Source organism: Neomonachus schauinslandi, chromosome 8 (assembly GCF_002201575.2).
Source record: "Neomonachus schauinslandi chromosome 8, ASM220157v2, whole genome shotgun sequence".
Taxonomy (NCBI): Eukaryota; Metazoa; Chordata; class Mammalia; order Carnivora; family Phocidae; genus Neomonachus; species Neomonachus schauinslandi.
In genome coordinates, this window is record NC_058410.1 from 52,041,906 (window position 1) to 52,058,400 (window position 16,495).

At 41.2% G+C, this 16,495-nt stretch overlaps 1 protein-coding gene across 2 annotated transcripts in view; it reads right to left on the minus strand.

Annotated features, from left to right (window-relative positions):
• ARMC2 (armadillo repeat containing 2) overlaps window positions 1-16,495 on the minus strand; it is a 104,922-nt gene that overhangs the window by 70,591 nt on the left and 17,836 nt on the right. For both annotated transcript variants that reach the window (XM_021693492.1, XM_021693491.1), the window contains one exon: window positions 2,999-3,075. In XM_021693492.1, coding sequence (XP_021549167.1) covers window positions 2,999-3,075 — 77 coding nt within the window. The remainder of the gene's footprint in view (window positions 1-2,998; window positions 3,076-16,495) is intronic.

Consider the following 16,495-nt stretch of genomic DNA (forward strand, 5'->3'; position numbering starts at 1 on the left):
TAAAAAAAAAAAAAAAAAAAGAAATGATAGGGACAATCAGGGTTTCATAGAAAGAGAGCAAGAGAGCAAGAGCAGTGAAAAGGCAGATGGCCTATATAGTTTTAGGTTATTTTAACTGGGAAAAAAAAAAAAAAGACCAGCTGACCAGGGAGGCCTGTGATGGCGTAGGTTCTAGAATCACTGTCTGGGTTTGGAGCCTAGCTCTGGGGTTGACTGTGGGCAAGTTGCATCACTTTTCCTCTATAAAATGAGGTAACGATGGTCATCTCCAAGTATTGGGATGATGGGTTATTAATTTCTTTTATGTGTGCCTGTATTTTCCCAAACCTCTCATGCATTTGTGTTACTCTTGAGAAGAAAAAATATATATAATACATATTAAACTTCCCAAGCACATGGTGATGATGTCACCCAGGGGAAGCAGGAAAGCTATGTGATTTACCCATCCCTTCCAGTGTGTAGGCCTTCCTCTAATACTCCACGCTGGAAACAGCCACCCCAGGCGCAGTGAGTCCAGGCTTGCTTTTTCTCAAACCTTCCTGACACCAAAAGAGGACCATGCACACTGGGCGTGAGGAGCCCTTGAGCAGAAAAAGTAGATAGAGAGGGGTTGTCAACAAAGCTGTAATTCAGTAGTGTAGGTGTGCTGTCTACAGCTTTAATAGCAAAGTTTGCCATCATTTGTCTAACCCCTAAGGAAGAATTCATGAAATGCATGGGTGCATTGTCTTTCGGACAACATCAGTCCCTATCGGTACAGGTTCACAATCCCTTACCCAAAGCCTTTGGGCCAGATGTAGTTTGGGAATAAAAAAAATTTGAATTTTAATAAGGCAATAGGGTACACACACTGCGTATCATGCACCACCCCCGGTAGGGTCTTCTGGGGCGGTGCCCTGCGCCAGGGTCCGTGCATATTTCCAAGAAACAAAACAAAGACTATTCTTGGCCTCCCATCAGCTCAGCTCAGGCATTGCCACTAAATGAGTTTGAAAAACACTTCAGCTTTCTGAGCCTTCCCAAGCTTCAGTTTTGGGATTTCAGAATTGCAGATAATGGATGGGAGACCACCATCTCAATCTTTTGGGTCATTACTTTTATGAGTCTACCCTAACTTTGATAAATTACAGGTATGGACTCAAAAAATAAACCTGAATATTCAAGCAGGATAAAACCCATGGTTGTTCATATTCTCAGGTATCTGCCCAAGTCCAAAGCATGTGAATACAGTCAACATATATCAAGGCAAGTGAAAAGCCAGAAGATAATAAGTCAGACAAATAATCACCAAATATTTACGGCACACTTAAAATTTACTAGAAATACAGACTCCAAGTCCAATAAGTTCAACTCAGCATTTTTACTTCCTATGCAATATGCTCTTTAATGAATAGCTCTATGAGGAACCACGATTATCAATCTGTTTCTTAGGACAAACAAAATCAATAACACGCTCACCCCAGGAAGAGTGGAATTACAGGGGTGAGCCAGAAATCACAGAGTGGTTTATTTAACCTTGGCAAAGGAAAGGCCCTTGCAGGCCCTTCTGAATGGTTTTAAGGCTTGTTCCTTCTCAGAGCAGAAGTCAGCCAGACACTGTGGCATAAGGGTTCTCCCAAGAATCTCAGGGCGAGCTGTTGTGTCCAGCCATGACCTTTTCTGTGTCTCCACCCACTCACCTACCTCCTCTAACTCTGCTTTCTGCAAAAATCCCATTTTCTATAACTAAACCACTCTCCACTCCAGCAACTGAAGCATGGAATCCTGTGCCTACTCTTGAAGATCTACAAAAATTAAATAAAGTTTGCCTCAGTCTTGGGCAACAATCTAATATTTTAGAAAGCACTTTCATCTAGGTTCACAGTTTGCTAAATATAAAAATTATGATTCAACAGGAAATTGGGTAAGTCAAGCAGAAATTTCAGCATGTTTTTGACGATTTTGCTGTCTCAGTGGTTATAGTTTTTAACCACAGCTTTGAGTTCTGGACACAAAAACTTGACACAATGTTTACTGGCTGATGTTTTTAGCAAGTAAATGTAAAATCCTTAGCAACAATGCTGATGCGGAAATCAGTCTAAGATTTTCCTGAGTGTTACAGAAATTCCTATTGGCCACAAAAGTCATTTTATTGATAAAGAATTCGTTTTGAAAGTGATAAAATATTTTTTGAACCTGATATTAGTTTGGTTTTATAAAATTTCACGTGCGCAAAAAAAAAAAGTGAAAAATATAACAAACACCTGTGTGCCCACAAATAGTTTGGTCAAATACTAATGGTATTTTTATCCTCCCCTTTATTTCAAAAAAATAAACATTACAGATAGAGTTGCCTCTTCTTATCTGTCTCCCCTCCTCCCTTTCCCTCCAAGGGTTACCACCATTGTAAATCAGGTGGTTATTTTTATCATGTTGGACTTTGTATGTCACCACATAGATCTGTATCCATAAACAACATACGTCATTGTTTTTGCAACTTAACGCTTTCATGTAATATTATGTTTGTACTCATTTCAGTCAATATTATAAGTGTGACTGCTGTATTTCATTGTGTGAATACACTTTGCATCATTTCTAGCCTGTGATTTATATTGTATATTTTTTCTCAAACCGATTACAGCCCCTAAAGGCTGTCTTCATACAGTTACCATAGTTTCACTTAAGTGAGCAATGATTTTGAACACTGGTTTTGCACTCAAGAATTATGTTGATGTCAAGCTTTGCAATTTTCCAAATACTTTTACAAAATAATTTCTTGCACGCTCACTAAGACTATAATCTACAGATGTCTGAGGCCCTAGAGCTGGGTAATGGTAAGAATTTTAAGACTGTTGTGAAAATAATAAAAATTTCTAAAAACAAATGTTGACGTGCAGCCAAGTTGGATGAAGTTACTGAAGTTTTCAAACAGTGAGCCAACATGAGACATCTTCAGTGGAAATGTGAGATGCTTAAGATGAAGAAGTTCTGGAGACCTCTCAGTATACGAGCACCTCACCTGCTGTGGTTTCAGGTCTGCTCAGGTCTGAGCTGTTGAAACATGATGAGGCTCTTGAACGCCTCTTCCCCTGGTCCCTAGGAGGAAGACGAATACACACAACACTCAGAGCAAAAACCAAAGCATTTCTCTTTCTCTAAGTATAGAGCTGGCTATATGCAGGTTGTGAAGAAAGCATAGAGGATTGTTTATAAGACGGGGTCTGGTGCTCTATAGTCCTTTAATCAACATCGGATTTCCAGCTTAGATTTATCTATCAAAAAACAAGACAGAGCTGCTTCACAGTATTAAATACAGTTACTAGAAACAACAACAACAACAACAAATCCCAAGTTTACTTTGCAAATCAAAAAAAGGAGGAAAAAAAAAAAAAAAACTGATGAAGGATATATACCACAAGAGGTCACTGTGACAATAAGAAAGAACTCAGGTCTGAGGGACTCAAAAAAGACCAGTGTTTAGAAGCTGGAAGGGACCCTTGCTCTCTGTCTCCCTGCGCACAAGGAAATTGTTCTCAAATTGGTCAGCTGTGCCCCAGGTCACAAAGCAGGGTCAGATCTGGAGACCCGCTCTCACAATTTCCGATTCACGGCTCTTTCTATTTCATCACAGAGTGTCCTGTTTCCACTTTAAATAATTCATTAAATTCATATTCTTTGAAAAATGCTTTATTTTTTGAAATAATTTAAATGTGAAAAAACGGAAGGTGAATTCAGGCAGCCCCCAGATGACAAATATTTTGTGTTCCAAATAAAAGAGTAGCGGTTGGCCAATAGTAGAATTATATTGCCAGGTTTGTCTGGGGTTTGTTTTGTTTTGTTTTGTTTTAAGGCTATATTTAATGTAGAGACCATCCAGGAAGGATACAATTTTTCTTTAGCTAAGCTGACACTTAAAAGTACTCACTTTTAAATATCTGTACACAATTCCAAGGTAAAAAACACTGAGTGCAAGTTTTACAACAATTTTTTTTTTGGGGGGGTCATCAAATAAAAGATTTGCTACAAAAAATCACAAAGAACGCATACACGTGTGGCCAGGGTCACTCACAAACACCCAGATGTGTGCCTGTGCAGTAAGATCCCCGGTAAATGTTCAGTGCTCTATCCTGGCCCTTGGCTTTTACTGCTGCCCAAGGATTAGCTTCTCCAAACACCATTTTTCCCATAAACAGTCCCCTTTTTTAAACACTTGATTTAACACTTTTTATCATTTAGTAGAGAAAAGACCAAGCTAATCTTTCCCAAAATGTGTAATTATTTCATACCCTGAAACAATCGCTTTATTTTTACACAGCATAAAAACATAGATCTGGTAGCAAGAGGTCCCTGGCCAATCAAAGAAAGAGTATGGGGATGGGATCTTCTGTGTCAACACTCTCAGAGTTGAGATTCAAATGGAACAGATCTACTCTACCCTATGAGAAGGGAAAATACCGAAAGTTTGACAGGATGTGAAGCCAAGGAAGTTCTCGTACTTATCACTCTTAGAAATAACAAGAAAGTCTGAGAACAATAGAGGCAGGGTCTTCTTGTCATTATTGTCCTCAATAACTATTGAAACTGAGGAAAATAGTTTTCAACTAATGGCTTTCTAAAGTCACTGGTCCACACTCTCTGAGTCATGGCCGCTGATGAGGTTGCCTCCCTACATACCACATTTGTGTATCCCCACATACAGGTGTGGGGTGGGGGGAAGAAGGGTCCCTCTTCTTAGTGTATACCAAAGCTCAACAGTGCTGGGTCCTGCTGGTTCTCAAGAAGAGCACAGGATTGGGATTTACTAATACTCCCTATGATCATCATTGTACAGTGATTGAGCTTGCAGACTCTGAACCCAAACTACCAGGTCCTGGGTCCAACATTTATCAGCTACATAGACTTGGGCAACTCACTTAAGCATTTGGCCTTGGTTTTCTTATCTTGACATGAGGGCAATGCCTCTCCTTAGTACAGTGACTGGTACATTTGAAGAACTTAATAATCAATATTGGTTTTCTCTTTTGTTCTGAATCAATAAGCACCTGTCTGACTAGTCCAATGCTGGATGTTATTGTGATAAAGAACATATAAAGCGTTGCCCTGAAGAAGTCTAAAATCTACTTTGAGGAACTAAGCAACTTTTTTTTTTAAGTGGAAAATTCCAAGGAAGTCTCTAATCAAGTGTTAGATTGTGAAAGCCAGCAGGTTACAAGAACTAGAGGGATGCTGGGAAGGAAGTGATGAGTGAGAGGGAGAAGTGGGCCACAAAGTAGTCTTAAAAGCATAAAAGTGGAATCAGCAAGTGATAACACTACTCTCAGGAGGGGAGGAACATGAGTGAAGGTAAAGAGGAACGTGAGCAGCCTGGGACTCAGGGCAAGGGATAATTGTACAGGGCCAGCAAGGTAGGAATAGGAGGTTTCTGCTGGGACACATGGGAACAGCTGCCTGAAACTCTGGGGAGAGGCGATGGCCCTGGTCTGATGGGCATAGGTTCTAACATAGGAAGTAATGGGCTCTGGAGTTGTGACAAGAGCATTTAGGAGACTTGGAGACAGGTAACAAGAATTAATTCTTTGGGGGTGCCAGTAGGACTGGAGAAAAAGGAACAAATTGAAGAGATCCTGCAAATGAAAAGTTGACAGGATTGGTGGTTGATTTCAGGCAGAAGAAAGAGCAGAAGGCAAGCCTGGAGGAACAGGATAGCAGGTTACCATCAACAGAAATGGGAAGGTTAGGGAGTAGAACAGTTTGAGGACTGAAACACATGTGAGGTTTGCCATATTGAGTTTCGGATGAAAAATGGAGGATCAGCAAAGGAGATGTGGAAATCAGGGAAAGAACACTTTTTTTTTTTTTTTTTTAAAGATTTTATTTATTTGACAGAGAGAGACACAGCGAGAGAGGGAACACAAGCAGGGGGAGTGGGAGAGGGAGAAGCAGGCTTCCCGCTGAGCAGGGAGCCCAATGCGGGGCTCGATCCCAGGACCTTGGGATCATGACCTGAGCCGAAGGCAGACGCCTAACGACTGAGCCACCCAGGCGCCCCGAAAGAGCACTTTTAAAGATCCAAGCGGCACACAGGGACTAGAGTGATCAGGTTCGTGGCTCGAAGACCAGAATCTCAGGACCAAGCCTTGTCAGATACTCGTGTAAAGGATAGAAAAGAGGAAAAGGAGTCCAAAGGAAGAGGAGAAATAAAATATGTTCTCATGCAGCCCAAGCATTCTGAGAAGGCAAGCATGATTAACAGGTCAAAGATGAACACTGAGGAAGAACTGTCCCATCTGACCAGGGTAAGCCGAACAGGATTTCTGGGGAGCAGGGCAGCTAAAGTCCCACAACCAGAGTGAGGTGGGGAGAGAGACATCAAGAAAAGAAAATCCCCTCTCTGCCCAAGAAGAGACTAGATGGGCTTATAGTTAATGGAGATCTGTTCTCCTGTAATTTCTACTCCACGAAACTTCTCAGTTCTTAATGTACTAATTGAAGCCACATGAAACAAAGCTTTATCCTTCTTCTTCTCAATAATTCTCCATATACTTAAAAATGTGGTGTTCACCACTTAACGTCCTCTCCTGGGGTTTAAATCCCATGGTCTTATTAGCTACATTATCAGCTAATTATGATCACATTTATTAGCTGTGTGACTTCATGTCTGCTTTTCACCTAAGGTTTGGTTTCCTCATCTATATCTGAGGGGGTGGTAAATACTAGTAACCCTCTATATAAGGTTGTTGTGAGGATCAAATGATAAAATGTGTAAGTACCTTAGTAAGTACCCAGTGAGTGTTTACTATCGTTGCGACTGCCATCACTGATGTCACTGACAAACTTCTCCAGTCCCTTTAGTTCCTCCTTAGAGGACGTGGTTTCAAATCTCCTTGCCAGCCTATTCAGTTACTCTGAGTGAGTGTCACTTGGTCTGGATCCGTATTAAAGTCTGGAACCCAGCACTGAGCTAAAGGTATGGCCTGAGGAACAATGAAGAGAGATTCTAAAAAATGTAGCCTAAGACTATATTAGTGGTTTTGGTGGTCACAGCACAGAGTTAGTCGATTCTTGGTTTTTCTTACAAATGCAGCTAAGGCAAATTTCCCCCATCCCCGGTGGACTCATTAAATTTCACAGTGTTATATTTGGCAAAGGGTTCCTGTCTATCAGATGTGTCTAGATCTTGATTCAGTCATACAATATAATTCTTCTTCCCAGCTTCCTGTCCCAAGTTGTCAAAGACCATAATTAATTTTTGTGCAATGATTTTTGATGTCCAACAATAAAACCATTCCAGAAATTATTCTTTAAAGCTCTTTTGTGAACTTCTTCTTAGAGGCAGAATAACACCATTTAATTAGTTAGGGTATCTTCATCTACATATAACAACAACAACAAAAAAACTAATCCTAACACACTTAACCAGTAAATAGAATGTATTGGCTCATATAACCTAAAAGCCGAACACTAGGGTGGGTTTTAGGTGTGTGTGATCACGGCGTTGGCTCCATTTTTCTGCGCTTCTCTCAGTTCTGCCCTTCCTTCGGTTCCATCTGTAACCAGGTGGGAGTGCTAAAGACAGCAAGATGGCTGTGGCATTCCCAGGCCCCTGATCTACTGCCAACATGCTTCAGAGCAAAAGCAAGTTCTTCTCTTCCCAATCACTGACAGGAGTACTACATTTCACTGAATAACCAGAACCAAGCTCTCTAGCCAAGGCAATGCCATACGCAGACTGACGGAGTTACTAGTGCTCATCCACCATTCAGTCACATTGGCAACATCTACTTCTGGACCATATATACATGGAAGAAATAAAGTATATTTCTTTAAAAATATTCTAAGATGCAGATTTTCCTATTATTTAGACAGTTTTCCCAATTATTAAGTCAGAGGTCAGCAAACTTTTTCTTAAAAAGCCAGACAGTATATGTTTTACACTTTGCAGGCCAAATGGCAAAATAGAAGCTACCATATAGGTACTTTTGTAACCATTTAAATGTAATGACTTAAAAAGATGTAATCCATTCTTGGCACAAGGGCTGTAAAACAAAACGAAACAAAACAGGTGGCTGGCCAGGTTTGGCTCCTGGGCTATAGTTTGTTGACTCCTGCTTTAAAGCAGTAACTATAAAGACATGAAGAAAGATTTGGAATTGAGGTGAAAAAAAGCAATAAATTTATTTCCACTTGGAAAAAAAATTACATGTAAGAAAATGGGAAAGGAAATCTTAAAGGTAGATTTAAAATTTTAAACACATTTAAATTTTAAATGTGCTCATTATCATAAGCATATGATAAAAAGAAAATTTTAGCAAATTGCGGGCTAAACTTTCCCTTTCCCTAAGAAGACACTTCATTTTCAGATTTAGACTCAAGTTGTATAGATTCCAGTCAGGAAGTAAATATTGTGGGCTTTGCAGCCATACAGTCTCTATAGCTCCTCAGCTCTGCTGCTGTAATGTGCCTGCAGCCACAGACAAGAGCTGAATGAATGTGTCTGTGTTCCAATAAAACTTTATTTACAAAAACAGGTACTAGGCTGGATTTGGCCCATGGGTCTTAGGTTGCTTACCCCTGCTTCATAGTCTCTTAGATACTTTGCCTGCAGTTTGAGAAGGCCACCACCAAGGACTGGGGCGGGAGAGAGGGGAGGTCCCTTAATCATGTCTTCGTGGCCTGAAGCACCAGATATATAGTTTCCAGACATATTAGCATTAAGAACATTAGCATTCTGTCTTAATAACTAAGGTTAAAGATAGAATTCTACCTACACAGTTACATACAAGCACAATGAAATTAGAGAATAGGATTTTAAAGTAAGGTTCATAAGGTCAAAATTTTAAGTCCACCAAGGTATCTATAGCATTGGGTTGTGGCCCAAGATTTTAAAAATACATATTTAAAAATTACACATATAATCTTAGTATCCTTTTCAGTAATCACGAAGTGGTTATTATTCAAGCTCTACTTGTATAGACCTGATTAGACATGGCTTTGCAGCGAACCATGTTAGCTTTACTTAGTTAAGCTCAAACTCCCTTGGCTTCGAGTACAAGCCCACGGGTTCATGCTTCCCTTAACTTCCACAGCCCCGCAGCTTCAAGGCCCTTCGTGTGAAAAGCCCTGTAACTTCCCGCTGTGGCAGTGACGAGGACTTCTCATTGGGGAGAGGGGCTGACACTGCCCCCTTCCCCAGCATGTTATACCCAGCTTCTGTCTTCTGCTTTCCTCCCTGCGGTCCTGATGGGGTGCTGACACATGGCCATCTTCCACCGGAACTGCTACAACCTCTGCTTCCCAACCATCTCCTCTGTCCCAGGCTCTCCCTTCTCCTGGCCCTTCACTCTGCCGCCAGAGTCAATCTCCAGCTAGAAACTTCCCAGTGGCTCCCTGCAGCCTGCAGCCTCAGGACCCATGCTCCTGCCGCACCAGCCCATTTGCCTTTCTTCAAACCTACTGCCACCAGATCAAATACCCCTCTGCTTCTGCTGCTCCTTTAGCAAAGAACACCATGTCCCACCCCTACTGAAAATCAGACTCCAGAGGCATCCCAAACCCACGTACCCCAGGAAACATCCCCGATCATCAGGTCAGAATGAGGTGCTCTCACACCTAAATACCAGGGTAAGTGCTTTCATTCTCCCAGCATTGGAGTTAATCACTGAACAATGCTTTTCAAACTTTCCTGTGCATTCAAATCACCTGGCTATCTTATAAAAATGCAGATTCAGATCCAGTAGGTCTGGGATGGGGCCTGAGATTCTGCATTTGTAGCAAGCTCCCAGGTGATGCTGATGCAGCTCTTGCAGAGACCACACCTGAGCAGTAAGCCCACTGTCGTGTAAGTACCTCATGGGCAGAGTCCATTTCTGTCTCCCACCTCCCCCCTGCCCTGACCCCTCAGCATAGGGCTTTGCTTGCTTACCAAGAAATGCTTATTAAATGGAAATGGTCGAATAAGGTGGGATTCTGCAAAACCATTCTGGCCGGTGCTTTGTCTTTTCCGAATGGAAACGGTTTCTCAGCCACATCACCCTTAATTTCTTAAAATAATGACTTCATTATTTTTGAAAAAATGACATATTTATTAATTTTTAAGGCCAGACAATATAAGAAAGTACAAAGAAGATTTTTTTAAAAAATCATCCAGGATCCCACCACCCAGAAATAAATATTAATATACAGTAAACATAATTCCAGACATGTTTTGCACATATTCAGATGAAAATAGAAAAGAAAGAACAGAAGAGTGATTTGGAGGGAGGGCAGGTAAAGGATACATATATAAATAGGATCATACCATATATGTCACTGTAATTTTAAAGCATTAAGTATAAATTTTACTTGAATTTAACAGAGAAACAGAAATTGAGATGAAACTGAAGGAATTGTAGAACTTCAGATGAATGAGTCTTCCCAAGAGATATTAGTTTCTAAAAGATCTCTCTGAAGTTAAAAAAAAAAATAATGAAAAACATTAGAATGCTGAAATACTCTTTTTTAAATTTATATTTCAATTTCAGACTGTAGCTACTAACAAATCTATTCCCTCTTATCAAGTGAATAATTGGCTCTCACACTTCCTCCCAAGTACCAGTTTGGGTTATTTATATTACTATTACATCATTAAGGTTTCTCTTCCATAACCATCGTTTTCAGAGTTTTAATTCACTATGAAAATAAAGTTGATACTCACCAGGAATGCCTCCTCATTTCTGAATTTTGACACATCATTTTGATGTCAAAGAGTTTTCTGGGGACGCCTGGGTGGCTCAGTTGGTTAAGCATCCGACTCTTGGTTTTGGCTCAGGTCATGACCTCAGGGTCATGAGATGAGCCCCGTGTGGGCTCTGCACTCAGCGCAGTCTCCCTTCCTCTGCTCCTCTCCCTGCTCTCTCTCTCTTTCTGTCAAATACATACATACACACATACAATCTTTTTTTTAAAAAAAAAAGTTTTCTAGAAAGTGCATGTGTTATATAGTCCCCAAGTTCATCCACATCTGGAAATGTCTATCCGTTGCCTTTTTACTGAAGAACAACTTGGCTGGCAATCCTTCTTATACTTAGGACTTCACAGACATTATTCTACTGTATTCTGACACTGAGAGGTGCTCTAATAAATAAAGCCAGAGGCAGCCTGCCTTTTTCTCCTTTTATGTGACTTGCTTATTCAGCCTGGATGGCCATAGGCTACCGTCTTCCATTTATCCACTCCATCAACAATTACTAATTGAGTGTGTACTATGTCCTGGGTAGTGTTCTAGTGCTGAACATGGTTGGAAGTATCTTAGTGTGGAGTATTCCATGTAAAACTTCGTTGATGTGTCCACTGAGCTTCAGAATCAAATTTTTACTTCAGAAAGTTGTCTCTTCCATTGTCAGTTGGTTCTTGTGAATATCAAATGAGTTAACACATGTAAATCACTTGGAAGAGTGCAAGGCACTTAGTTGTTGAAAGTAAGCTAGTACTAGGAAGGGGTGGGGGAGAGGAGGAAGACTCTCTCCTACAAGTGCCATGCCTCCTGTATCTATCTCAGTTGCTTTCATCATTTTCATATCTTCGCATTCATTTCTTTTTGTAGGATTGCTTCCAGCCTGTACACCATGTCTCATTACATTTTTGACCTTTTTATTCTCACTTTATTTCTAATATGACTTTCCTCTCCGTGTTTATACATTTTTCTTTCATTTCTTGAGAACTGCAAACATATTTTTCATCTCTTTAGGGGGCTTAGAATCTCTAATTTGAATTCTTATAACCCACCCAGAGTCCTGGGATCGAGTCCCACATCGGGCTCCCGGCTCAGCAGGGAGCCTGCTTCCCCCTCTGACCCTCTCCTCTCTCATGCTGTTTCTCTCTCGCTCGCTCTCTAATAAATAAATAAATAAAATCTTTAAAAAAAAATTAAAAAAATGAATTCTTATAACCCAAAGAAGAGCTCCTTTTTTTTTTTTTTTAATTTTTGACACGATGGAAAATGGTTTTAATACTTGTTTTTAGAGGGCAATTCCTTTTGTAATCCATATTCTTCATCTGTCTTTTGTTATGTTTTTTACGTATCTGTGCCCGAGTTCTATGTTAATTCTTGTCCTCCTATTTATTTATCTTTAAACAGAGCCATTTATTTGTTGAAGAATGAATAGGATCCACAGAGGGGGAGAATCAGGGTGTTCTGTAGCTTCAACTTGAATCAGCTTTCTTGAACATCCATTCACCAAGTCTGTTATTTTTCTTGACCTGAAGTGTGTGGCCGCTTGGTCTGTGTGTGGCATGTTACTGTGACTCACAGAAAAGGCCCGTTCCATGATAGGCTCCTGGAGTTCTAACCTAGCAAACCCCCTCCCCCGCCAACACATGCACACATGCACGCACACACACACGCGTGCACCAGCTGGCCTACAGGAAATGAGGAGATCATCGCCCTCAGCTCCATCCCCCTGTCCTTTCATCATCTGGATCCTGAATGAGGGCTTTACAGGGGCATCTCCATGTTTTCCATGGCTGGCCCACACCCTTAAGTCTCATTTCTTGAATTAAAGACTATTGGATGTATACCTTTCTGAACTGAGAGACTCACTCTTTGTGAAATCTGTTTCTTACTCTAGGTCTGAGGAGGTCACTGTCTGCTCTCAAATTACCCCTTGTTTTCATCTATATTTCACAGAGTCTGGCAGGTTAACTAGACTCCTAGTTGCACTATTCCAAGTGACAAAAACCTAATCTGAAATACTACATGCTGTCCCTGTCAAAATAAAGAAAGAAAGGAAAGAAAAGAGAGGAAAGAAGAGGGAGGGAGGGAGGGAGGGAGGGAGGGAGGGAGGGAGAGAGAGAGAGAGAGAGAGAGAGAGAAAGGAAGGAAGGAAGGAAGGAAGGAAGGAAGGAAGGAAGGAAGGAAGGAAAGAAAGAAAGAAAGAAAGAAAGAAAGAAAGAAAGAAAGAAAGAAAGAAAGAAAGAAAGAAAGAAAGAAAGAAAGAAAGAAAGAAAGAAAGAAAGAAAGAGGAACATACTGGGTTCACAAAACAGAGAAGTCTACAATGTGGATATGGATCATCCTTGAACTTGGTCACTATCTCCATTTCCTTAGCTCTGTTTATACATCACTTCCCAACCCCACCCTTCCCCAGAGTCACCCTCCACAAGGCAACGAAATGGCCACTGTTGGCTCTAAGACCACATCATCTTTACAGCTTATGAACTTGAAAGAACACTTTCCTCAAAGGCTTTGGCAAAAGGCCCAGAGAGGAATGCAGCTGGCCTGTTTTGGATCCTGTGCCCACCTCTGAACCAACTGCTGTGGCTGGTGGATTGGAGAACTCGGAAGGCCAGTCTGGGGCCACATAATCACCCCTGGACCCCCAGGAAGGTGGGCAGGGAAGATAGAGTCAGCCCTTCTCTAAACATGGACTGAGCATGATGCAAGATGGCTTGGTCTCCAAAGGCAAGTATGCTAGGTAGACAAAAAAATCAAGCCCACACTGCAGTGTAAAGTTTACTCCATGTTTTGTTGTTTCAGGCTAGAACCAATTTTCTGCTTCATTGATGGTATTTATTTCTGTGTTTTTCATTCTTTGCTGCTTTTGTTCAGTTTCTACAGAATGCCTTTGCTTTACCATCTTTAACCAGAAGCCCTCTTTTCTTCTTTTTGATTCCAAAAATACTATTGGCCCTTGAGAGTTGACAGATAAGGCTTTCAGGCCTTATTAATCATTCCACAACCCACAGTGAAGGCTGGGGGGAGAGGGGAGTGAAGGAGCACAGTTATTTCCATTTTACAGATTAGAAAACTGAGCGCCTGAAAGTGGTAAGAGACTTGCCAAAGAGCATACAGATAAGTCAAATGGCTGAGAGAGAACCAAACCTAAATCCAAGGATCATGGTTCCCAGCAAAGAGTTCTTGGGCTTTCCTCCTGAAGGTCACATTTCCAAACCATAATAGTTCGAACCATATTTACATAGAAAGACTTAAAAGGTTTTTAAGCAGGTATACGAAGGGGTTCATCAGGTTGGACCACTGGATGGATGAGTGCATAGATGGATAGAGATATAAATACATTCCTATTTTAATGGAAGCTTTATTATTTTTCAATCCACATGGCAACACAGAGTAAGAGAAAATGGAGTGTCTCTAAGGGGCAGGCCTGCCAAAGCTTAGATGGGCCCTTAACTGGACACACAGAGACTGTCAGAGTTGCAACACTGTTTGAAGAGGACAGTTGGATGAGTCCTTCAGAGTATGTTCTCTCTGGGAAAGTTAGATAGTCCCCCAAGATCTCGTTTATGATGACAGCTTGCTTAGCAAATCCGTTTTCCATCACGACCAGCATAAAGTGAAACCACACTCCATCCCAGGTCTGACTTATCCATACTCTAAATTAAGGGGGTACAAATCAAAGCTATTTCCCTGGAATACACTGCTCCTTTTCCCCAGCCCAGAAGCAGGCAGCGTGAAGGTGGCCACTCCACTCCCATCAAGCGAGCAGTAAGGACCCTGCGCGGGAGGCAGGTCCTCACTTCCTCTGTTCCCTTTCTGAGACCTGCTTGTGCTCCTTCTAGAGCCAGTGTCCTCTCAAGCCTCTTTCTTTTCTAGTTTTTGCATTCCTTTCCTTCCCTTCTGCCAGCCAGTCTCACTGACAAGAGTCTTCATTTACCACATTAGGGTTTAAAGATGGAAAAATGTTAAGTAAGGCTTTAGCATCAAAACTGGGAATACTCCACTGCATAGCAAAGATCATTTCTTGGAATTCTTCACTTAAATGTTTACGAGAAACAATTATCAAGTGTCTCAGATTGAGTCACAAATATAATTAATGAAAGAATTGCTAATAGTTTCCATTTTCTGGTTTGTTTTAATCCTACTGTATCAACTGTTTTTTTGGCGCCACATCAACAAAACCCCATCCATGATTCAAGGAGGTAAAGATTCCTAAAGCAGAAATGTTATTGGAAGTTAAACTCGCCAGGGTGCATTGCAAGCCCGACTCAGAGGCAGTCATTACACAACACAAAAGCTGTCCTCACCAAACAAAAGGAAAACAATTAGTGCTGCCGACGCCTCATAATTTTGGCCGGTCAGGAAGAAGTGCTTCCAGTTCCTAATTGATTTCTCCTTTGCTGTTGGTGGGATAAAATATGCAACTGAAAATGCCTTTGCTGTCCCCAACTGAGGAAGACATAATGAACTCTGGCTTGCCAGATTATTCTGCAACATCTGAAGGTTTGCAAATAATAATAATAATAAAATAAAATAAAACAACAGCTCTTGTCTGGTTTTTCCTAGTCAACTTTAATTACTGTAAGGATGGGTGCAGCAAGATAAATGTTTCCTTTTCACTCCAGTGCTGAAGAAACACAAGCTCTCCTGCCGTCTTTTATGTTTAAGCTCGGAGGTCTGCAGCCTATTCTTACTCACCAACTGGAAAAGATCGGTTGCAGTAGCCAGTTTGATGTTTTGTGCTCAGCTCCCAAAGTCCCAATTTGAAGTCATTCTCTTCCACTTAAGGAGACATTTCATTTTTCCCTTAATTTAAAAAATGTTCTGAATGCAAAGCAGCATTACCAGGGCTACTAGGTTGCCTAATATAAATTCTGCATGCACGACACTCTTCGGGCTCTGTCAGCCGACGAGGTCAGTTCAGCTAAACTAACCAGCTGCCAAGCAGCCGGTTCCGGGAAAAGTTTTAAGCACGCTGCGTGTGTAAGAGCCAAAGTCAGACCCAAAATCTAAAGTGAGGGCAACAAGTCCTCTGTCTTAAAGCGGCCGGTGGAATTTAATCTTGTTAAGCAAATTTGAACCGGGCAGTTGTCCACAATGACCCAATGGAAAGTCATAGAAAAATATCTTTAACTGAATGACCCGGTCCAGTCCAAGACCTTCTGCCTATCTTAGCATCATTATTGGCCGGGGCTGGGGAACAGAGGCTGCTCTCCCCACTCCATCCCCCACCCCAGTCCCCAGTCCCCAGTCATTAGAGACTTCTTTAGGAAAACACGGGGGTGAGAATTCACATGGTCCATACAGTGAACATTTCTCCACAAATCTTAACATGGTAAGAAAATTGCTCCTCAGGGCGCCTGGGTGGCTCAGTTGGTTAAGCTTAAGCGACTGCCTTCGGCTCAGGTCATGATCCTGGAGTCCCTGGATCGAGTCCCACATCAGGCTCCCTGCTCAGCAGGGAGTCTGCTTCTCCCTCTGACCCTCCTCCCTCTCATGCTCTCTGTCTCTCATTCTCTCTCTCGCAAATAAATAAAATCTTAAAAAAAAAAAAAAAAAAAAGAAAATTGCTCCTCATTTTTCTAGGGGAAGCCCTAGAAAGCCCCGTCTAGGAACATGGTATGAAATAAAGTAATTCCCAATAATTCATTTTATGAGGGATTAGGTGAGGGATGTCACAGACAATAGAAATCTACAGGATTCTCCTGTTTTAACTACTTACCTGTTTGCAAAATAAATATTTAAATCCAAGTTTCTACTGGAGAATAAAATAAGTGTCTACTCTTTGGTGGAATTAACAACAGT